The 24,549-nt window shown below is 34.2% G+C and overlaps 1 protein-coding gene across 2 annotated transcripts in view; it reads right to left on the bottom strand.

Annotated features, from left to right (window-relative positions):
• Positions 1–15,778: 15,778 nt before the first annotated feature.
• The window catches only part of LOC145259733 (phosphopantothenate--cysteine ligase-like), a 30,685-nt gene continuing 21,914 nt past the window's right edge, over positions 15,779–24,549 (bottom strand). For both annotated transcript variants that reach the window (XM_080117432.1, XM_080117433.1), the window contains 2 exons: positions 20,297–20,362; positions 15,779–16,970 (listed from right to left, as the gene is read on the bottom strand). In XM_080117432.1, the coding sequence (XP_079973558.1) occupies positions 16,779–16,970; positions 20,297–20,362 (258 nt within the window). In that variant the 3' untranslated portion in view covers positions 15,779–16,778. The remainder of the gene's footprint in view (positions 16,971–20,296; positions 20,363–24,549) is intronic.

Raw genomic sequence — 24,549 nt, 5'->3', positions numbered from 1 at the left:
AGGACCCGTGGAAATTCCACGGTAGTTGTAAATTTTTAAAACACATTATATATAAAATTAATAAAAATAAAACAAATAACGACGAATTTAAAAAAAAATTTTAGTAAATTCTTTTTTGGCCTTTTAAAGCTAAAAAGAATTCATTAAAAAAATTACATTTTATTTTACAACGAAAATTCAATACACGGCACATTGTTTTGCTTGTTTTTATAATTTTTTATTTTTATTCAGTTTTAAATTATAAAGAAACAGATGTCAATTCAGTTTTAAATTATAAAGGAAAAGATGTCAATTCAGTTTTAAATTATAAAGGAACAGATGTCAATTCAGTTTTAAATTATAAAGGAAAAGATGTCAATTCAGTTTTAAATTATAAAGGAAAAGATGTCAATTCAGTTTTAAATTATAAAGGAACAGATGTCAATTCAGTTTTAAATTATAAAGGAAAAGATGTCAATTCAGTTTTAAATTATAAAGGAAAAGATGTCAATTCAGTTTTAAATTATAAAGGAAAAGATGTCAATTCAGTTTTAAATTATAAGGAACAGATGTCAAATTCAGTTTTAAATTATAAAGGAAAAGATGTCAATTCAGTTTTAAATTATAAAGGAAAAGATGTCAATTCAGTTTTAAATTATAAAGGAACAGATGTCAATTCAGTTTTAAATTATAAAGGAACAGATGTCAATTCAGTTTTAAATTATAAAGGAACAGATGTCAATTCAGTTTTAAATTATAAAGGAACAGATGTCAATTCAGTTTTAAATTATAAAGGAACAGATGTCAATTCAGTTTTAAATTATAAAGGAACAGATGTCAATTCAGTTTTAAATTATAAAGGAAAAGATGTCAATTCAGTTTTAAATTATAAAGGAACAGATGTCAAATTCAGTTTTAAATTATAAAGGAAAAGATGTCAATTCAGTTTTAAATTATAAAGGAAAAGATGTCAATTCAGTTTTAAATTATAAAGGAAAAGATGTCAATTCAGTTTTAAATTATAAAGGAAAAGATGTCAATTCAGTTTTAAATTATAAAGGAAAAGATGTCAATTCAGTTTTAAATTATAAAGGAACAGATGTCAATTCAGTTTTAAATTATAAAGGAACAGATGTCAATTCAGTTTTAAATTATAAGGAACAGATGTCAAATTCACTTGCACATTTTTTTTTAATTTCTATTTTAAAAGAATCTATGATCAAAAAAAAAAACTTTCAGTCTTCTCTCAGTATGATTTTTTTTTTTTAATTATAAAATAAAATGGCCAAATTGAAAGCTTAAACAGACAGCGATGTTTTTTGTTTGTTTGTTTTAAAAAAAAATTTGGAGAGGAAATGGTTTTACTGATTTTTAACTTATAAAGAGGCACTATAAAGGGAGGTAATTCATTTCTCATTAATTAATGTTTGCGATGATGGTGATTTTTTTTTATGACATCAAACGAGTAAATTAATAATTAGATCATTTTAAAACTATATTTCTTTAACTACTGCATGTCATCTGTTCGACAAATATACATGAATCGGAAACTGCCCGATTACCTAAATATTATAGCAATTTCTTTTCTTTTTATTTTGCAATGGGTCAACACAGATGACAAACGTATACATGTTCGTTTAATGAGTGTCTTTGTTTCTCTGGCGTGTCAACAGAAGGCGCTGGGGGAATACGTTTGCCCCGTGACACAAAAACAAAGAAACTGCCAAACCAATTAGAATTTTCACAAATTCCCAGAAGAACCAACAACGCCATTCAACTCATTATCAGAAATATCTTCAGTTTTTTTTAGGGTTTTTTTGTGGGCGAGGTGTATTTTTAATTCATTTCTCTCTCTCTCTCTCTCTCTCTCTCTCTCTCTCTCTCTCTCTCTCTCTCTCTCTCTCTCTCTCTCTCTCTCTCTCTCTCTCTCTCTCTCTCTCTTATTCCATGGTACCAATAATTGTAGGAACATGAAAATAAAGACCAGAAGAAATTGGAATCTAAGGGAAGGTTCAAAATATACAACAATGAAAAAAAAACTTTTTTCTCTTTTTCACTCCAAACAGGGCATATTGTCACTTGGAACGTAAGGGGCCACTACTTGGGATCATGTCCAACAGAGGACTGTGAGGAGTTCAGCAACGAGATGTTTGTTAACATTATATTTAAAAATTTGTACGTTAGAGTATGTTGAGGTGCGCAAAATAGGAAAAATGAATTGTTTTGAGGAAGAAACGAACAACGCGTTTATTGAATTAAACGAACTAGGATTTATTTCGTGAAGAAACAAATGAAAGAAAAGGGTACAGCACGTGTTTAGTTTGGCGTGCGTCTCTCGCTGTTAACTGGTGAGAAGGAAAGTCTATTGTGGTAGAGAGAGTGAGAGAGTGTGTGTGTACGAGTGTTTCGTTCAAACACATCCATCTCATTTTAAAATAACGGGGTCACCATCGTTTGTTGCGGATCAGGATGTAAATATCCTAACTCTCTACAAAAGAAAATAATGAAACAAATGGAAAGAAGGAAACAAAACTTAATCGCTGGATAAAATAAACATGTCGTTTATTTTCTGTTGAAAAATGAATGTTTTAGGTGTAACTCGTGTTCATGTCCGCGCGTGGAAAGAGGAGTGAGTAATGTAGTGGAACGAGAAATGGCAGTCCAGCGTGTAGACAAAGAAAAAGATAGAGGGTTGACATCAGTAAAGCTGCGCGCACATGTTGGTACTTGTCCACGTGGAAATGTCTTCAGGCCACTAGCTGTGGGCGCGAACTTGTCTGGGTGATGGACCAAAGCAAAAGGGAAAAAAGAGTGAGAAAGTCAATCCAGTTCATGGAGAGAGAAAGCATATAAAGTGTACGTACTGTCTGTTAACTCTTTCTCCATGCAGTAGCAGGTGGCGTGAAGCGCGCGGGCACATGCGCCCCGAAATGGGGCGAATGGTCCATCGACCGTTCAGCTCGGAAGACGACTCGAAAAAGGAAGGAAACAGCTTGTCTCTTGCTTTTATAGTTGTTTCCGGTGGTCTTTTGCGCATGTGTGGATTTCCTTCAAAGGGGAAGTGACGTTGCCCATGTGTGCGTACGTGTGCGTATATGTGAGTACATGTGTGTGTGTATGCACGTGAATGTGAGTGTATGTACGCGAACGTGGATATATCTACGTGTGTGTACGTGCGCGCGTATGTGTATGACAAGAAAAATGGCTTGAGATGTGAACGCGTGTCTTTGTGTGAGACTAGAAAAGGCTCGCACAAATTTTAATATATATAGTATAGTCAGGGAAGCATGAAAAAGGGACGGAATTCCAAAATCTAGCAGCCCGAGAGAAGAAACTATTAGAGTAGAAGACTTTCCGGCATATAGGTACCTCAACCGTGAAGAGGTGGAATTTTGCTGCTTGTTGGATTAGTCGGGAGTATGTATGTCGGGAGTATGTATGTCGGGAGTATGTATGTCGGGAGAAGGGCACAAGTGCTATGAGTTCATCAGTGCACATTTCATTAAAGTACTTTTAAAACAGAAACAGGTGTGCAACATTGCGGTGATGGAACAGCGGTTGGAGCTTGGCCGACAGTGTGGAACCTTTTTGGTTGGAAAATCTTCTTTATGCCCTGTCTAAGAGTGAGAGACTAGAGGTAGACGCATCTGCCCAGATACGGTAACAATACTGCATTTGCAAACTTGTTTTGAAAGCAGGAAGCATCATCTATTATTTTCTTAATACATATATATATCTATAAAGTTGATTTTTTTTCTCGCCCTGACATTGATATTAAAAGCTTACTTTTTCTATTTAAAAAATCATTAAAATGAAGTTCTTAATATACTCAGTCATGCATATGCGAGCGGCTATATGAAAGCTAACTAATTTGCATAAAAACGAGCGTTAATTAATTATTTATTCATTTTTATAGCTTATTATTAGATGGATGGTTTCAATTCACTATTACACTTAATTCTATTTATACATAGTTTCTACATTCTGCATAATTGCGTAGAATTTAAGATGAAAACTTTCTAGCACACGGATATATATATATATATATATATATATATATATATATATATATATATATATATATATATATTATTATTATTATTATTATTATTATTATTATTATTAAAACACGGTAGTGTTTGAATATATTGCTAAGTTGCAGTTTTAATCATTTAGAACTGCTTTAAAGATTCACAACTCACTCATTTTTCAACCAAATTTCAAACAATTATTACAGTTTATAGATCACCTTCTCAGCTAAATTGTGAAAAAAAATCCATTTTCATTCAGTAAAACAAAAGTTATAATGAATTTACTGGTGTTCAAAATCGTAAAACAAAACGTAAGGCGGTGAGCGACGTTTTTTATGACTGGTTTCCATAGTAACCACGTTGTTTCATCGACTACTGTTGCTGCCAATTCACCGCTCTCGCGAAAAGGGAAGTAACAAGTGAAACAGAGAGAATTAAAGAATGAAAAGGGAGATAATTGGGGAGCTTTTATTGAAAGCGGGCGAGTGCCGTACATTGTTGTTACATATGTGTATGTTATGTTTATGGTGGCAAGAAATAAGACTGAAATTAAACAAAGAACAATTGAATTTACTGGAAGCCTGGAAAAATCATGGATTACAATAGAAAATGCGAGCATGAAAAGTAATATGGTTAAGCTTAAACATGGAAAAGTAAAAAACTAGTTGTTAAAACTGGAGAAGAAAAGGACAAGATATTCTAGCAAAAAATGAAATAAATTTATAATTTAAAATATTGCTGGATTAAGATTTTTTTAATTCAATTTATAACATTATATAATCAATTCAAGAATTGATTATATAATGTTAAATTAATTTTTTTTTAATTTTTATTGCTGCAATATTTTAAGTTATAATTTATTATATTTTTTACTAGAATATCTTGTCCTTTTCTTTTCCATGTTTAAGCTTACCCATATTACTTTTCATGCTCGCATTTTTCTATTGTAATCCATGATTTTTGCAGGCTTCCAGTAAATTCACTTGTTCTTTGTTTAAATTTAATCTTATCTTTGGCCCCATAAACATAACATACACACATGTAAAACAATGTACGGCACTTGTCCGCTTTCATTCTCTGTTTCACTTGTTACTTCCCTTTTCACAAGATCGGTGAATTAGTAGCAACACTAGTTGCTGAAGCGACGTGGTTGCTATGGAAACAAGTCATAAGAAAACGTCGCTCACATCCTTACGTTTTTTTTTTTTTCTTGGGGGGGTGTATTGTTTAGGGTTTTGGACACCAGTTAATTCACCATAACTTTTGTTTTACTGAACAAAAATTGAAAAAAAAAATTTTTTTCACAATATAGCCGAGAAGGTAATCTATAAACTGTGGTCTTTGTGCTATTAAAACAGCAGGACAGCTGCGTGCATGAAAATAACATTAATGTAAGGATACACTCGAAACGTTTCTTCAGTGAGAAAGAGGAATTAGGGATGAGAAAAGAGCCTCGCTACTAGATTTCGAAGCCGGTTAAAGCTGCTTGTTAATGTACTACACACATTTTATGTTTTATTTGCTACGTTTATGAACAGCGAAATGAATGGAAAAACTGCAAATGTTTGACTCAAAAAACACTTTTATCAATGGTTTCATCATCATCGTCATCATCATCATCGTCATGATCACATCATATTAATCCCAAGATTCTATTGTTAGCATTTGTTTTGTTTCCTCGATATTTTTCTAGTCAGAATTCTTTCTAGAAAGACATCAGGTACTTACGGGAGGAACTACGATAAGGTTGCTAACACGGACGTGCAGAGGTGGGGGTGGTAGGAGTGTCTAAGCACCTGTCCCTTTTGCTCCTGTTTTAAAAGCACCCTTTTCAACAGAATGAAACTATATTTTTGTTTTTGTCTTGTGTATTTTTACTTGAGCACCTGCCCTGAAAAAGTTCTTTGCACGTCACTGGTTGCCAACATCCAAAATGAGGGTCCTGGATATGACCTTAAACTACATCCGATGGTGAAGCCCCAGCTTGTGGGCTTTGGGGGGGAGGCATCCCTTAATTGTCATTGCTCCCAGACCCAGGTCCACTCTGACCCAGAATGGTAGTACATGTTAGGGTCCCAACCATGGGTTAAATAGAAGCTGACTTGAAAAAAAATGTATTCTATTCAAAACTTTTCTTCAAAATCACTGGATTCGACATTTAATAACCTGGAAAGGGTTGATATGCCGTAAAACAAAAACAACCAAAGTGAGAATTTTTTTTGTGGAACGAACTGGATTCGAACTTGGAACACCCAGATCGTTAGTCCATGTCGTTAACCACTTGATCACACTACCGTCGCTTCCGAATGTTTCTTGAAAGAAAGAAAGGTCACCCGGGTCATTCAGTGTCGGACATCCGCGTACCGATTGACCCCTATAATATTTAAATAGGTCCACATTCAGAACGTATCTTTTGTGCGTTAACGAACGAAATGCTCGTAAGAATTAAGACACACGTCATAAATTCATTCGAGGCCTGCTATTAACGTCAACAACTCACGACTTTTGATTTATTTCAACTTTTCGGTTCTTTAATTAGCTGAACAGGAATCGAAAGTTCGTGAGTTGGAAGCAATTAATGCTAAACGTTGAAAGAAAAATCTGCGTTGTTTTGTTTTTTGTTGTTGTTTTTTTTGTTTTGTTTTTTTAGTTTCGTTTAAAAGTTTTGCTTTTTTCTTTTTTTTTTTTTTTTTAAGTTTTGTTTAAAAGTTTTTGCATGTTTAATACGTCCTTACATAAATACATTTGACACGAAATCATAAAAAAAATCACATTACCGGAAAAAGAGAATTTACTCATTTATATCTTCGGTAATGAAAACAGTAGTAATCAAATTAAGTAACGCTATCTCATTATTAGGGCTCGGACAACAGCATATTCTTTTCATTGCTTTGACTCGCGAGTATGTATCCGTTGATATATCATATGCTTTTATATAGAGTTATGTGGTTCTCGGTTGATTAACTGTGTCGCATATATACTCGAGAGTCAAAACAATGATAAGAACATTCTGTTATAGCCCTACTCATTATATATGATGCACTAACAGGGAAACACAACGTTGTCCGGGATTGAATGAGGATCAAGAAATTCCACCATTCCATACTTTTATTGTCATCGAAAGCGGTGAAATTGCCCATTTTTCAATCAAATCGATTGATTGCCTGCTCTGTAGTATACAGAGATGAAATTTGTGAGATATTTTATCTCAAGTTTTTGCTCCAATACAAGGGCAAAAAAATTAACATAACAATTACAACAATGCATACCTCTGGGCCCTGTCGGTGGGGCATTAGAATACGCCGACTGCCCCCCTGCATAGGGTAAAAGTCCCTCAATGGGGGTCCTGGATATGACCTTAAACTATATCCAATGGTGGGGCCCCAGCTTGTGGGCTTTGGGGAGTGTGGAGCCGCCCTTTGGTTACCATTGCTCCCAGGTCCACTCTGGCCCGGAGTGGTGGTGCCTGTTGGGGTCCCGACTATGGGTTAAATAGAAACCAACGTGAAAACAACAAATATATTCTATTAAACATAATTTTCTTCAAAATCTTTGGATTCGGCATTAAATAACCCGAAAATGGTTGATATGCCGTAAAACAAAAACAACCAACCAAGCATACCTCTGAAAATTCAATACAAATTTTATTCGTTTTTCGTTGCAAAAAGGAAGTGCCTGATTTGCCTCCGAATCGAGCTGGTAACAACCTCGAAAGGTAACAGTTCTTTATCTTCATCAGCAACTGGTATCCGGGTACAGCACTGTTCGAAGATTGGATTAATTACAGCCGTTTGAAGGGGTTGGTATGATGCCTTCTGATGAAAAGATTCAGTTCTCGACTTGAGTTGACATTACAGAAGTTCATAATTAGTATTCATTTGAAGGAAAAGTCATTAATGACAGATCGATAATTCTGACCTTTAAAAAATCTCTGGGGGACATGTATAATAGTAACTTGTCCTAGTCATTTAGGCTTTAAAATAAAGTCTCAAGGAGAGGAAAAGTTAGAGGTGTTCAAATGCTTCATTTCCGGAGAGAGTTGAGTTCCATCCTTCTGGTTCGGTTGTTTTACTGAAACTACCTGTAAAAAGAAAAGGCATTCAGAGGCTCGCCAAGCTCGTCGCTTGCGGTTAAAACATCGACCAATTTGATTGATTTAAACAAAGACAGTGGTTGGCCAAATCAGCCAACGAGGGGCTTGCTTATAATTGTAGAATTTCTCATAAACTTCACGTCTCCCAGCAATGATTTAGTCCGCTACATTACACAGCAGACAATCTACTGTTCATGTTATAAAATTATCTGTAAATAATGGCTTCACTTAAAATTTAAAATGCAAAAGCGTAGTATCAAGGTCCATTTGTCCTCGAAACATTCATTTCGGACGCGCCCCTATTTTATCAAAGAACTAATTGTTGATTTCATGAAAATATTTTTACATATCACTCGGTACACACACTTTTGTTTGTTTTTTTATTTTTTTTTTTTTAACTCTCCCTTTTTCTTTATTGTTTGAATTATTAACTGAAATTGTTTTGAAATATATCCATTGGAATGTCAATATGGCGGTGTGTCATTATTTTGCCATCATCGTTATAACAGCGAGTAGGGCTCCTGTTTGCTTTTCTTCCTCTTTCTTCTCTTGCCGTGAGTGACAACTTATAAAACTGTTGAGTGAACCTATTGCATTTTCACGGCGAAAACGTTTCTGAAATTAATAGAATGTGTCTTTCTCCCCCACCCCACCCACCCACCTTTTTATTTATTTATTTATTTATTTTAATACTTGTTACGTTGCGAGGCTGGCTGTCCGTTTGAAATCACGGCTTCGTCACTCGTTGAAATGGCAAATAAGGACGTGTCTAAAAAAGCAATGTTATAGTTAGCGATGTTGTCGACCGAAGTAACACGTGGTATCACACTTGTGGAATAAAAAAGTTCGATGAAAATCACAAAACACATTATCTATTAACATAAACCATGTGCCACTGCCTGGCTAAGCCCATGCATCCATCGATCGAGCTATAACAAAAAATCTTCATAATTTTTTTGTTTATTTTTTTAATAAAAATAAATTTATAAATAATTAGCAGGACGCCCGACATTGCTCGGTAGTAAAATACGCTTAAATATATTTTAATTCATACAGATTTCATATTTATTATTATAGAGCCAGTATTCTATTGATTATTATATTGTACCCAATATATAGTAATGATTTCAAAAGTTAAAAAAAAACAATCGACTTGGGTGCCATCAGCTAAAATCCAAACTAAAACATAGCTCTTCGGCCTTACTCGTTACTTTCTGGGCCATGTCCATATAAAAAGATTTTTAAAAACACTGTTTCACCTATAAATGTATATTTGCGCATGCGTAATAAAAAGCACTTTATATCGACTTACGACTATAGAGTTCCAATTTTGACCTCTTGGCAGCTTTTTTTTTTATAGGCTAAAAAAATGAATTTGTTCCACAAGTTCAAATCCCTTATATATCAAGTTTAAAGTCTGCAAACCAAAATTTAAATGAGGAGTTTGGTAGAGACTGTTCTGCACAGACAGACAAAGTCACTTCTATGTATGTATGTATATATATATATATATATATATATATATATATATACACATATATGTATATATATATGTGTATGTGGGGTTGAGATAGAGAGAATGTTTATTATTTTGGAAAAATATGGTGCTTGTTTCACCAAGGTTCATTGGCAGACTTGCAAATTTTTGCTCAATCAAGCCGACACACACAAGTTTCATTAGTCTTTTGGCTTAGTGCCCCACAGGGACCCAATCTGTCTTGTAGCTCTCACTAAAACCAACTGCCCTCTTTCCAACATTCAACTATTGTTCCCTCTCCTCTGAGGTCTTTACACATCTGACTCTGATCTTTTGTTAGAGGTCATTATTCAGCCACCCAGAGGAGATATTCACTGAAGATAAGATCCAACTGATTTCCGGGCATTGTTTCTCTCACAAAGCCTATCCCAGCAGGACTTTCCCCATTCAGTGAGGTACTTATTTTACAAACAGAACATCTCTTGGGTGGTGTGACTCTGGTCAGAGATATTTTCAGTCCTCTGTACACCCCCCTCTTCTCTCGAACAAGTATCTAACAACTGCAATGTCTCACATACACAAGCAAAAGATGCAGTGTGACACATGTTTGCAATCAAATTAACATAGTTTTTATTCTGCTATAATCAAAGTGTTTTTTCTTGGCCTTTTTGGTAAAGATCAAAGTGTAGTATCTGTTTTTCAGATGCTGCACTTAAGATAATTTGTACCAGTCAATGGAGGGGAAACCCTCTATACTGGGACAATTATTATTTTTGGTAACCAGAGTGCCCCCTTTTTGCCTACTTTTAGGGGAGCTGGTTTTCACCTCACATTAAAAACGGCCTTGTGCCTAATTTGCTCAGTGGGGGAGCAAATAAATACCATCTGTTCTTCAGATGCTGCAAGCAAAGACCAGATGTGGGGGCAACCCCACATACCTGACCTTTAACCAGCTCCCATTTCCCACCTCTCGGGAGCTGGTTCCCTTTTTCCCTTCCCCCTCCCTTCACTCCTCACATTAAAAATTGGCCTTGTGCCTAATTTGCTCGGTGGGGGAGCAAATAAATACTATCTGTTCTTCAGATGCTGCACTTCCATTTCTTGTTCTCTTTCGGTGGAGGAGAAATCCTTCACGACTGAGACAATTTTTATTTTTGTACCTTTTCTCCACGTTAAAAAACGACCCTGGTGTCTAACTCTGTCCCGTGGGGAGGCATTGTAAATAGGTATAATCAAAGTGTAATTGAGAAAAGAAAAAAAACAAAAAACAACAAAAAAATAAATCATTTTCATCATCTTGTTTATTTATTGACATCCGGTTGATATTTATAGTTTAAATACTTTTGTTGTTGTTTTATTGTTTTAATTATTTTTCTATATACATATATTTTATGCAAAAATCACTTCAGACAAGGCATAAAGCCACTTAATGTAAGGAGCTAAAAAAAAAAAAAAAAATACTTCAAGGTTAAAGCTTAGCCAATAATAAGTGTTACATAAATAGATTTTGATCCAGAAAACAGCAATTCCTTCACCTTTGTCAGAAACATCACTCATGGAATGTGAGGACTAAAAGACAAAATTTTACTATTAAACTTTTTCGTTACACCTTTTCTTTTTACCGGGTTTTGTAAATAATATTTAAAAAAGAAAACACAGAAAAACTCAAGATGAGAACAGTAGTCCGAATAATACAAATACAATTCCTAATGTGTGTGTGAGAGAGAGAGAGTAATCACAAAAAGAAACAACTACATGTGTGTGTGTGTGTGTGTGTGTGTGTGTGTGTGTGTGTGTGAGTGAGAGAGAGAGAGAGAGAGAGAGTGTGTGTGAGAGAGAGAGTAATCACAAAAAGAAACTACATGTGTGTGTGTGTGTGAGTGAGAGAGAGAGAGTGTGTGTGTGAGAGAGAAAGTAATCACAAAAAGAAACAACTAACCTGCATTTGATCACATATTATTATTGCTGGTCATCGTTTTTATCGTTTTGTTTATTTATTGATTGTTGGTTTATGTTTAGTTTCAATAATTTTGTTGTTTTATTATTTTTATTTTTTTATTTTTATTTTTTTGTTAATCATTCCATACAAGACATGAAATAGTGATGAAACGATTCTGATACAATTACCGATTCCGTTTTAAATTTTCCGATTCCGATTATTTTTAAGTCTTAATATTAAGCATTAGAGTTTGGGGGAGGAGGTGTTTTTTTTTATCTGATCATCATTAAAAAAAAAAAAAAAAAAAAAAAAAAGCATGCAATATATGCATATAATTTTGTAAATGTAAGAAACGCACTTGTTGGGATGCAATCAATAGATTTTTAGGTTTTCTGGTAGTTTAAAAATCAATAATATAGTCATAATTAGCATTAGCAATTGAAAACTAAATTTTAAAAATGAAATAAATTTTTCAAATCCTTTTTGGCATCGAAAATTAGGCTCAAAGTTTACCGATTTCAATACCTAAAAAAGTTCAGACTTTTGCTATTCTGGATTCCATATATATATATATAAGATGGCGGCAAAAGACAAATTCCACATGCGTGGGTTGAATTCAATGATTTTTCTTTGGAGTAGGTGCATGAAGTCACTTGATGCGTAAGAGCAAAAAAAAAAAAAAAAATACTTAAAGGTCAAAACCTAGCTAAATAATAAGTGTCGGATTCTGACCCAGAAAACAGCAATTCTTTCCCTTTTATCAGAAACATCACTCAAGGATAAAAAATTTATCATTAACCATTTTTGTTACATCTATTTTTTTTAACGGGTTTTTTTTAACAGGTTTTTTTAAATTACATTTTTTATTAAAATCAAAAACTAATTTCACTTCATGTCAGTTTTTGAACTTTCTTACGCAACGACAATTGTCGCAATCAGTAATTTATGCAAATGCTTACACTCTAATGGAGATTTAGTATTTGTCTGAAGTCAGACTTATGCTATTGATTCTATTAATGTACTATCTTTTAATGCTCAGTACTACCAGATCGGGCTGTCGGAAGATACTGCATTCCTGAGACGAAATGCACCTAACATTGATGCTTTTTGTTTCTCTACTTCCTTTTGCAAAACTTAATTATGTTCTGCAAAACCAAAAGAGAAAACCTCACCTTTTCCTTCTCGCCATTTCTTCTTTCTACCTAAACCATTTCCTGACTGGTTTCCTAACTTAAAATGTACCAAACATTAATACTGTAACCTTTTTCCCTCTCCCATTGCAAAATTTATTCAATTTCTGCAGGGAACAAAAACGACAAAATCCACTCTAAAACAACCAAACCAAACACTACAAACTCGCGATTGAAGATACAAAAAGCTTGAAGAATAAAAACGTTCTACAAAATAACTGGATGATACATGAATGCTATTTCCAAAATGACTGGATTCTGCATTAAATAACCCAAAAAAGGTTGATATGCTATAATAAAAAAAAATATCAAACCAAACTCTACAAATAAATATTTGTAGATATTAGTGTTGGGGGGATTAATCGGGAATCGGAAAAATGGGAGCTTTTTAGAGTATCGGAATCAGTATCTAAATCGGAAAAGTTTGAGCCTATTTTCCGATACCAAAACCAATTCCTTACATTATCTTTTTGATTTGATTTAAGAAACATCTTCTACTGCTTGTAGTAATAATAAAATAATAAATATTTATTGATTTAAACTTCCAGGAAGACTAAAATCTCTAGATCACTCCTTCAAGTGCAACTATTTGTATTTCTCTTGCACTTGGTTCACCGGGTATATTCTATATAGGTTTCAAAATTTGACATAAGGATTCACAAGTTTAAAGAAAAAAAAAGAACAAAAAAAAATGCACCACCCAAAGAAGCTCGGAGGTTACATTGGCCAAAACAAGAATATAACAACCAATACGAGAATATTCTTCAATTTAAAAAAGAGTTGTCTACCCCCTTTTTATTTTAGGTGATTATTTTAAATATTTCATATTGACTATCATCTAGGCCGAATCGAGTAACATTTTAGATAAATTGTAGCTATGTTAGCATATTGTCAATAACATGGTGCAACAATAACTGATGGGAATTGGCTAGTCAGGAGAAAATTTGGATTCGCCAGCTTAAATGCTATTTGTGTTTGACTGAAAATCCGACAATCAGTTAATATGTTAGATTTTCGGAAACATTACTAAATATTCCAATCACATGAAAAGATGATTATTTTATATTAAGTCATGTCTAGTTTTCTTTTTTTTTTTATTAAAGAATTTTGTGCGAAAAAAGTTGTTCGTTTTTTTGTTGAATTTTTTTTTTTTTGTAGGAAAGGGGGGGCGTACAATTTGTGTAGTGTGTATGTGTAATGCTGAGTCCCCATTAAAACACTATCGTGTCTATAAAAAAAAAAATTCAAGGATTAATAAAGGCATTTCTTTAGGTTTATAAACTTATGTGTATATGTTTATATACAGAGTGTCATGAAGTCTGTGGGCACATTAAAATATTTATAACTTTATGTTTGCAATAGAAATATTCTGTAAAAAAAAAGAATAAGATTTTGGAACAATCTATTTTAAAATTGCACACGGACTTTATGGACACCATTTTATAAGATTCGTTGTTGGTGTTTTTTTAGCGATATTAACGACTTCGAAATGCTGTTATTTTAATTTTTTTCTGCTATCTTAGCGTTTTTTTAAAAGCTTTTTTTGTTATTCATATATATATATATATATAATGAAATCTATATAGATATAGATATTAAATGAAAGATGAAGAATAAAAGTTATATATAACTTTATTATATCATCAGAACAATAAGGAAAAGCTAAGAGTAAAATTAATCCAGACTATATATATATATATATATATATATATATATATATATAAATATATATAAATAAACGAGTCACCCCTTATTTTTTTTTTTTATGGGACGTATTTATTTATTGTTTATTATTAAATATTATTATGTGCATAAAAGGCAGATTATTTATATATTTATATATTTATATATATATATATATATATATATATATATATATAATGAAATCAAAGGGAGTTGTGTTTACCTGATATACGGCAATGATAAACTTCAATCTTCTATATATATATAAAAGCGAAAATGTATGTATGTATGTATGTTCGCTTTTTCTGTATGTCTACAAAAGGCTTTTTTCAGAGAAGCGGTCGCTCGCTTCACAACTTTTTAAAACTTTTTATATCACATATAAATCGTAATATCTCAGTTAAAAACGAAGCTCACCTGTCTATTTAATTTGCTCGATTTCAGGAAGATAAATATTCAATATTTGTCGCTCGCCGCATGTGGGTTAGTCTTTTTCTTATAACATCTTGGGGGAGGGGAAAAAAGCGTTCAGCAGTAAATGAATACTATCCCGCAGTCAAACATGACCTCATTAACTCATTAAAACGGGCACCTGCTAAATCCAAGTAATTAAATAAATTCAAACGTGTTTCCGTTAGCATCTCGCGGTGGGGCAATGGTTAACATCGCACGTTTTTTTGTTTGTTTTTTTTTCACACTTTAATTTACAACTTTGCCTCAACGGTTCGGGTTTGATCCTCATACTTACTTTTTTTTTTTAACCCCCCAACTCCCGGAGTTTCCACACACACCTACAAACACTCAGGCAACGCCAGGTACCTCTCGCTAGTCTAATATAAATACCAGTATTTATATATAAATAATTTAATCCCAACCGAATAAAAAAAGCTCAATACGCTATAGAGAGTAGAGCTTATTTATTGTAAATTGTTTTTTGGAGTATTCAGTCGAGCAATAAATTTTTAATGTAAATTTCAACTGATAGTTTTAATTTTCTATCTTTCATATATATAAGCACTTTAAAACTGCATACGACTTTATGGAAACCACGTTTTTGTATGGATAGGATTCTCTTTTTAACTAATTATCCAATTATTATGGATTTTGGAACACAGCTGATAGGTGTAGGGGACCCAAATGTGGGCTATATTTAGTTTAATTTACTTTTATGTAAAGTGAATAAAAGGAGATGAAAGGCCTATATGAAAATTCAAATATCTTTTTTTTGTAGAATTTATAAATATATTCACCGAATATCAGTTTCTTTTAAAGTATTTTAAAGGGTTTTTTAGGGCCATAATATTTTAGTAAGAACTAAAACTTAGAATTCACCACCAACTTTTCAAGTTGTCTGGCAACCGCATCAATTGATTTTACAAGGAATTCTTTTCTCTTTTTTTACTAATAAGACACCATGTTCTCATAAAATTTAATAAAAATGTTAGTGTATTTGTTGTCAATTTTTATTGACAATAAATTGAAAATAATGAGGCCAAAATTGTTTGGAGATTTAAGTGGAGGTGATAATCATATCATTCATGGTTTCTTTTCTAAGCTTACTCCAAACTAATTAATCACCTTAATACCGCATTCACTCTATGGGCCTAATCTTACTTAAATATGTTAAATGTTTTAAAATAAAGAAAGGGGGACAAATTACAAACAATCAAAATAAAAAACAAATGAGATAAGGGACAGGTTAGTAAAGTCCTCCCACCCATTCTAAGAATAGCCTGCAGACTTTACAGAGGTCAATCTCTAAGTGGGAGTGGAAACTAGTGGATTGGTTGGTTGTTTTTGTTTTATGGCATATCGACCTTTTTCAGGTTATTTAATGCCGAATCTAGTTATTTTGAGGAACGATTTTTAATGGAGTATATTTGTTTTTTTTAAGTCGGATTCTATTTAATCCATAGTTGGGACCCTAACAGGTACTACCACTCCGGGTCAGAGTGGACCTGGGAGCAATGCCAATTAAAGGGTGGCTCCACACTCCCCAATGCCTGCAAGGTGGGGGCCTCACCATCGGATATAGTTTTAGGTCATATCCAGGACCGGAAACTAGTGGAAGATAAAAGAAAAATAGAGACTGATCTCCAAAATAAGATTTTTTTATTTTTGTATAAAACACTTTATACCTCAATATTTTCTTTTTTACTACGAAGTTACCACTTATCAAGGCCTAGAAGTCACTTGAGGATACGGGTTAATAATATACAAATATATACAACATAATTCTTAAGTTATGCTATCAATTTTTTAAACATCCTGTACATTAACGCATTCTGTGAGGTAATTTTTGTCGGGTATTTTTGTTGGATGGTCATTAATTCAAAAATCAATATAAGAATGTTAGCAAATTTTTATCCCTGGTGGATTCCGACGTTTAGAAATTGGTTTCATTGCATTTTTCCGCCATCATTTGCTGATGTCGTACAAGTAATTCGGGAACAATATGCTCTTCGATTTCAACCCCGTCTAATAACTGTTCATTGGTCAACGAGATCGTTTTATTGTTTTCATTAGTCACAATGACAACCGTCTGCTTCCGCGTCTCCAGCACATTCGCAATGACAAGCTGAAAAGAGAAAACAATGATTAATTATTTCTGTAACACAGCACGGATGTGTGGATATAAATGCATGCGAGGTGATGTCGCCGGGAGGAAGAGTAGGAGAAAAAGAACAATCACTTTCTTTTTTTTTTTTTTTTTTCATAAGAGTCACTACTTATCAAGGCCCGGAGGCCACTCGAGGATAAGGGTTATAGAGTGTACAGTAGTCAATGGGATAATATTGTAGTAACCGTTAGTAACAGAAATTTGGTAAATTGGATTATTTAAAGGGGTAGCTCATCAAGAATTTGTTTATGTTAGACTTGAAAAGAACCAAGTTGTAGTCAGCTGGGAAGCAGGCAAATGGAAGAGAGTTCCACAGGTGTGCAGTTCTAAGAAAGAAGCTTTGTTCATGGAATTTACGTTTAGGTTTAGGCACAGATAAAGAGTGTGGAAAATTATTGAGAGTGGTTTCAGCTAGATGGTTGTGTTTTGTGAAAGATTGGGTAGGGGGAACAAGAGATTGGAGTTTAGATGAGCACTTGCCATGGAAATAACGATAAAATAAAGACAGGCTCACAACGTCTCTTCTGTAGGAAAGAGGTTGCAGGGAAGAGAAAAGGGCATCCCCTACTAAGCTACGAAGTCTATTTTGTACTCTGTCAAGGCAGGATAAGCTGCTTTTAGCAGCTCCTGCCCAGATGTGGCAACAGTACTCCATCGTTGGATGTACTTGACTTTTATATAGATAGAGAATTGCATCATCAGTGAGATATCTACTGGAACGGTAGAAGGATCCCACCATTTTTCCAGTGACCTTGACAACAGATTTGATGTACGTGTTCCATTTCAGATCAGGAGTAAAGGTCAAGCCCAGAAGCTTGTCAAAACATGGAGCCTCCCCAAGACATGCACCATCCATTTCAATCGATGCCAGATGGGGATCAGAGCGTTGATGATGTAAAGATAGAAGCTTGGTTTTAGATGCATTATAAGATAACGTTCCAGATCTCGTGAGAGATGTGCAGAACGTTTCAGATGACATGGATAACGTCACGGCTGTATCAATGAGGAAATAAATGTCATTCCTACAAAGCACAAGGGAGTTGGAGATTTTTTCCTGTTCTTCAACTGAAATTGGACACAAAACGTATGTTGGTCCACGGACAGCTTTACATTTCTTCAGATTTTGTTTTAATCATGAAATAATATTATCTAAATTTAAATCTGATGTGTGTGTGTATGTATATATATATATATATATATATATATATATATATATATATATATATACATACATACACACTTTGTATTTGTTTTTACATAAGCATTGATATGTCGCTACACATTCATGAGCATGTTTCAGTCAGCTACCGAAACATGCTCATGAATGTGTAGCAACATATTACTGCTTATGTAAAAACAAATAAAAAGTATACCCTGCTCTATTTTAGTATTGAGCACTCTTGTATTAACCTTCTTAAACTTTATTGGTTACTTTGCCTCTGGAAAATATTAACCTTAATTTATATATATATATATATATATATATACATACATACAAGACATGTGAATGTATGTGTGTAACTCCATTAAGGTGCAAGCAAGCAAAGATGCCCAGACGGTCCAGAGAGTTTTATGATTAAGATTTCCCAGTCGCTGTTACAATAGCACATTTTAAAGCTAAATGGATCCGAGAATAAATTTTGAAACCACAAAACAAAAAATAATGAAAACCTTTAATCCATCATTTTATTGTAAGAATATCATTTGGTTGGCATTACCGAAAAATGGAAATATGGAAAGGCCGAAGAAGGTGTGGGGTATATGGTTAGAAAAAAAAAAAAAAAAAAAAAAAAAGAAAAAGAAACGTACCGGGCATATCTGCATCGCTCTTTGGGAAAGAAGGAAAAGATGGCCAGTGCATTTGTATATGTGAAGGGCATCTTGGGAAGGCAGAGCATGATGGGAGAAGCTATTTTTTTTTCCTGTCTCTTCCTTTTTGTTTCTAGATAGGAGGATATAAAAGCTGGGAAAAATTCCCTGGGGTAGCAGAGAGAAAAGAGTCGTGAACATCTTCTCTTGAAAAGAATTTTGTATTGCTGACATTCGGATTGTGCGGTGTGACATTGGTGGCGAGAGGCCAGGTGTGGTCGATTGGAAAAGAAGAGGGCAGAAACGTTCTGTTGTCGAGAGAGTGACTCACTCCTTCCCGAACCCCAGAACCGAATCCTGAATATAACACCATCTAGACATCAACTGATGTTGAATGCAAAATGACATGCAACAGGTATCAAACGAAGCAGAAAAGTACTGGAAATTTTGGAAGACTTGTTATTGCTCAGATTCCAGGAAACACCACTTGTATTCAATCATTGATCATGACTTGTGTGAGAAAACTTAATACTAAGTCTTGCATTGTTTTTTTTTGCTTTGTTTTTTAAAAATACAATGGTTAAACGGTCTCATGTCTTTGCAATAATCAGCTTTTGTTTTTTTTAGCTTCTTACATCAAGGGGATTCATCCATTGTCTTGAGCAATTTCAATTAAAAAAAAAAATCTTTTCCCTAACCTGTTTTGCTCTACTGCATCGATATTTCTATGTAAGACGTTATATAGTCGGTCTATATAATTTATTAGTCGCTTTTTTAACAAATGTGCGTCAATAGTATATACACGCTGATAGTCGTGGTTTTTGTTAATCAAACAATTTGTTAAATCAACAAAGTTTTATTTATTTTACAGTGATAGCATGACAAGAGAGAATTTGGGTCGGTATGTGGGTTGGTGGTGATATGACAGGTGGCTAGTTGATGCGGGTGACGGTAGAAATGTCATTGCTGGCTTCCCCCCCCCCCGACTCTCTCTTTGCTTATGTTTCATATTGACATCAACCACATTCATTGATCAGAATCCTGATTCTTCCTTTGGAATGTCTTGTCTTTTCATCAACATTCCATATTGGGTTTTAACAGGTTTGAGCTGGCTTACTATTTTTTTTTTTTTTTTTTTTTTTTTTTTGCGCTCGCAATTTTCCTTTTTTTTGCTCAACCAACACCTTTACACACACCACTTTCTTTTCCGCCTTCACGTCACGGTTTCGAACCTGCCTGCCAACTTTTTTTTATTTTTTTTGCCCAACATACACTTCCAAACACCCGGGCAACGGTGAGCACCCAGGCTAGTTTATCCATAAAAGCCATTGTCAAAATACATCTGAAGAAGGTCTATAGTTACATCGGCCAAAATGTTATGAGAACAACGCAGATGAGAACAACAGTAAAAACAATCCGAATAATACAAAAAACATCCGATACATCAAATCCTAATCGTTTTCAATAGATCTTACCTGATGACGGTATTTCTTCAACGCTTCTTGGGCTTTTCTGATCAACAAATTCTTGTCCGTTTCCAACTAGAATTTGAAAAAAAATAAAAATAAAAAAAAATAAAATTAATTTGAAAAAAAAAAAAATTAAGAATGCCTCATATTCTACAATATTTGCATAAAAACAATTATGATTGACCGCTTGGAAATTGAGACGTGCAAGCAAACGAATATCGTTCATCCGACACCTGCCAGACTCTGAATACCTTGCTTCTCTAAGAGGGGACTCATTAAAGCTGATACCAACTTAACTCTGTGAACATCCAAAAAATTGTTAGCCATCTCACAAACAACAACCCGAAACACCTTTTTTCATCTCCATGCGTCTAACACACGTCAACATGCTTACGAAGTCAAAAAACCGCACAGCTACCATAAATATTGGGAACATTTTTTCACACCCAGAATTGATGAAGTATGAAATAAATTGCCTGCATCAATTATTCATGTAACGTTTACGTCAAAAGATTCATAGATGAGACTAAAAATGGCTGGCAGTTTTTAATAACTATTTTTCTCCCCAAAATGGGCAACATATGAGAGAGAGAAAGTTTATTAATTTATTAAGGATAAACGAGTTGACACAGCAAACAGATCCTAAGAGGGCATTTCACTCTTGGTGATTATCAAAGTTTTCCTTTCAGTTATTAAAGCATTATGGCCAATTTGTCATACTCATACACATGTTTATTTTCACCAGTGAGCAATCAACAAACAAATCAGCAAAACAAATTGATTTTTTTTACATATGTGCGTGGTTGCTGGTCTTCCTTTTTCAATCGTCATTTTTCCATGTGTGGCCATTGATCCTTTCATAGTTGATCTTCTGTTTACCCTAAGACGAATCTACTCATGCATGTCAAAAATTATTCTCGTCGCATTTTTTTTTTCTTTCATAACTTCAAAAATTATCAAGTCAATCCAACAAAAATTTTAACCCTGTTTTTTCTTGTTTTCAAGTTTTTCATAAATGTTCAAATGTTCATATATTAAGATTTGTTGAAATGAAGAATTTAGCCTGACAAATACAACATGGTAGCCTTCAACTCCAATGTAAACAAATTCTTGTCGAGCCGTCCCCATAAATAATCAAATTCTACCCAATTTACGCTATTAACGATTACTGCATTACCACCTTATATTCATTAACCCTATCCTCGAGCAGCCTTTATTTTTTTTTTATTTTTATTCAACTCTTTTCCTTTTTGTCATATCGTCCACATTTGTTTCAACTAAAATGGACTTTGTCCAGAGAACGGTATTTTTATAAATAATTGGAGCACCTTTCAAGGAGCGAAAAGATTTTTCTTTTCAAAGGTTTTATTTAAAGAGAGGTTGATCATGGGAGGAGAGGTCCACATCTAATTCTGATTACTCCTTAATTTCTTTTTTTCTGATTTTAATCTTAAGATGATCGACGTGTGCGCAGAGTCTCAAGGCAACATTCACTTAGATTATCTCTATATTTTCAGATATCTTGCTTCCTGACCAACTCCGATTCACTAAACTGTTCTATGTCTAACGAACCCGTGACATCATTTCTATGTAATATCATTCAACACTTGCATTTTCTAGCATTTTTTATCTAAAGAGGTAAACCTTGATCTCCCCCCACCGCTTCAATCATGCCAGCTCCAGCTATGTCTATTTCCGATTGTCATCAGGTTATCCTGACATGTACTTAATGTAACCCTCACCAAAATTCATACTAGTTACCATAATTTTTACTTACTGCCGTAGGGTCTCAATATATAAAATAGTAAGAGCTACAATTAAAATCATTTTTTGTATGAGTTAAAAATACAGTTATATTCTAACTTTTTTTTTTCTCTTTATTGTATACTAGCAAGGCTACCTGACATTGCCCGGGACCATAAAAAAAACAAAATAGAATATGATAATATAACATTTGTGCTTTCAAAGCACACTCACCACCACTCCTAGAAATTATATTTTGGGTTACTACCTGCAGGATATTGAGCACTTTGATTATTTTTTTACATATATACTTCAGGTTATCTCTTCCCATTATATTTCGTGTGAATCGGTTTATTTCCTAAACATTGTGTCAATTTGACCTGTACTTAGTCTGACCCTTGTCATGATTGAATTGTTATCTGGCACAAAGCCATCCATGATATGCCATTGGTTGCCAAGATACTGCATCTTTTAAAACCATCACCTGCTGTTGTCCTCCCAATTTCTCCAAACAACGATTTTATGTATTTATTTAAATCATCATGTTAAAGTAGAAGAAGCAGACATTTTGTTTAATGTCTGTTTTACATGGTTATATGCGTTGGACAGTTTTAGGAAATCAACTAATTTATCTCTGGCAAAGTCTATAAAAAAAAATCGACTAATTTATCTCTGGCTAAGTCTTTATTTAAATTGTCATCAAACTAACCTATCTCTGGTCAGGTCTTTATTTATTCCCCTGTCCTTCAGGTCCATTTTTATCACTTCCTCACAGGTTTTCCTTGGACTATCTCTGTAAATTAAACCTGCTATCTCAAGTGTCCTACATTTACAAACCCAAGAACTTTCATCCATTCTTTCAATGTGATCATACCATCAAAGTCTACTCTTCTGCACATGTTGTGTGACAGTAACGCGGTACTGGTTTGAACCCAGCTTACTTGTGTCAGGTAGGTGCAGAAAGGTCACAGGGTTACTGGTGGCACAGATCGGAATCTGTCACTTCATTGACAGAGCGTGCACCTGCGTGCTAGAAAGCAAGTCGGTGTGTTTTAGGTGCAGGCAGGTTAACGGGGGTTGCCACACACCCCCACACATACACCCATATAAATAGAAACACACATGCGGAATTTTAGTAGAGTCAGAGAGAGAGGAGTCAGTCGATTGGAGTCGAAGTCGGTAGACAGTCGGACTTGAGTGTCAGAGGAGATATGCTGACGAAAACGCAAAAAAGCCTGAGTCAACAATGCCCCATTTCACTCGTAGATGAAATAAAGTGATCCATGCTAGAAAATCAGTGTTGTGTTTTCGTCTTGAATGCTCTTTACAGATCATCGACTAGTGAACAGATGTAACCGCACCCCAGAAGATAAAGATAACAGAAAAAAGGTATGGTGGACTTTAACGCATATATATATATATATATATATATATATATATATATATATATATATGTACACACTTACGTGTGCACACACACATAGTTAAGAACAACTAAGATAGATACACAACTAAGGATCCTTAAAGAGGTTCGACCGCATGTATACACACCTGACTGCATAATTGTATATAAGATTTGTACATAAATGAAATGGGAAAAGATGCACGTAGAAGAGCCTTAAAAGAGACAATCACGAAAAGGCCACTAGAACACCCATACACACATTAGAGCAAGATGCATATAGCCACGGTTGCATGGACATTATTATGTCTATAAAAAGAAGATACACAACACATCAAACACACGTCTTTTTATGCTGCCCAAATTTCATCTTTCTCTCAGGTCATCAGAATTTATCCTGTCTTTATGACTCGCATTATAAAGGCAGTGATGACCAGAATTCGACAGATTCCGATGCCAAACCCTCCTAGCTTTTTACTAGATTCACTAGACTCATTAACCAGGTTAGAGTTTTTAGTGAGCAAACTGTTCGCCATGAAAGGTCCTGCTAGGAATTGGTGTGATAAGGACCCTTTTACGAAAGCTGGAGTTCCCCACATTTTGGGGACCTTGTGCTTGACTTTTATGCTTCTTGTGGAGAGACACATAGAATAGAGAAGGTGTTATTGCATTGGGAGGGGGAGTGATGAGACTCCACTTCAAAATGTCAGCCTGCGTCAAACGGCCAAGTTGTTTATGAAATCATCTGCAGTGTCGAAGCAATCAAGGTCGAAGAGTGCATTGACACCAGGATCTATAAAACAATATACGCTTCTTTCTTTTTGATATGCATTCAGGTTTCTCTCGCTCTCATTTTTGTCACAACAAGAAGATTTTGCAGCTCAGTTGACTTTCGAGTTTTGTTTCTTCGGAAAATGTAAAAATAAATTATATTTTCTTATATTAAAAAAAAAAAATATGGTTTGTTGACTCTTTTTAGTTAAGCATTCAATTTCAGCTGATTGTCCCAGCCCAGACAATTAATCCTCTGGAAAGAATTAATTATGCTGAAAACCTGACCAAAAGACCCATCAAGCATTAATTGAAGTGGATGTTGCCATAACAGTTACACTCC

The sequence above is a fragment of the Euprymna scolopes genome, chromosome 35 (assembly GCF_053919585.1).
Source record: "Euprymna scolopes isolate OS-2025 chromosome 35, ASM5391958v1, whole genome shotgun sequence".
In the NCBI taxonomy this organism is placed as follows: domain Eukaryota; kingdom Metazoa; phylum Mollusca; class Cephalopoda; order Sepiida; family Sepiolidae; genus Euprymna; species Euprymna scolopes.
Note: the sequence above shows the minus strand (reverse complement) of the source record. Positions and strands in the feature narration are given on the sequence as shown.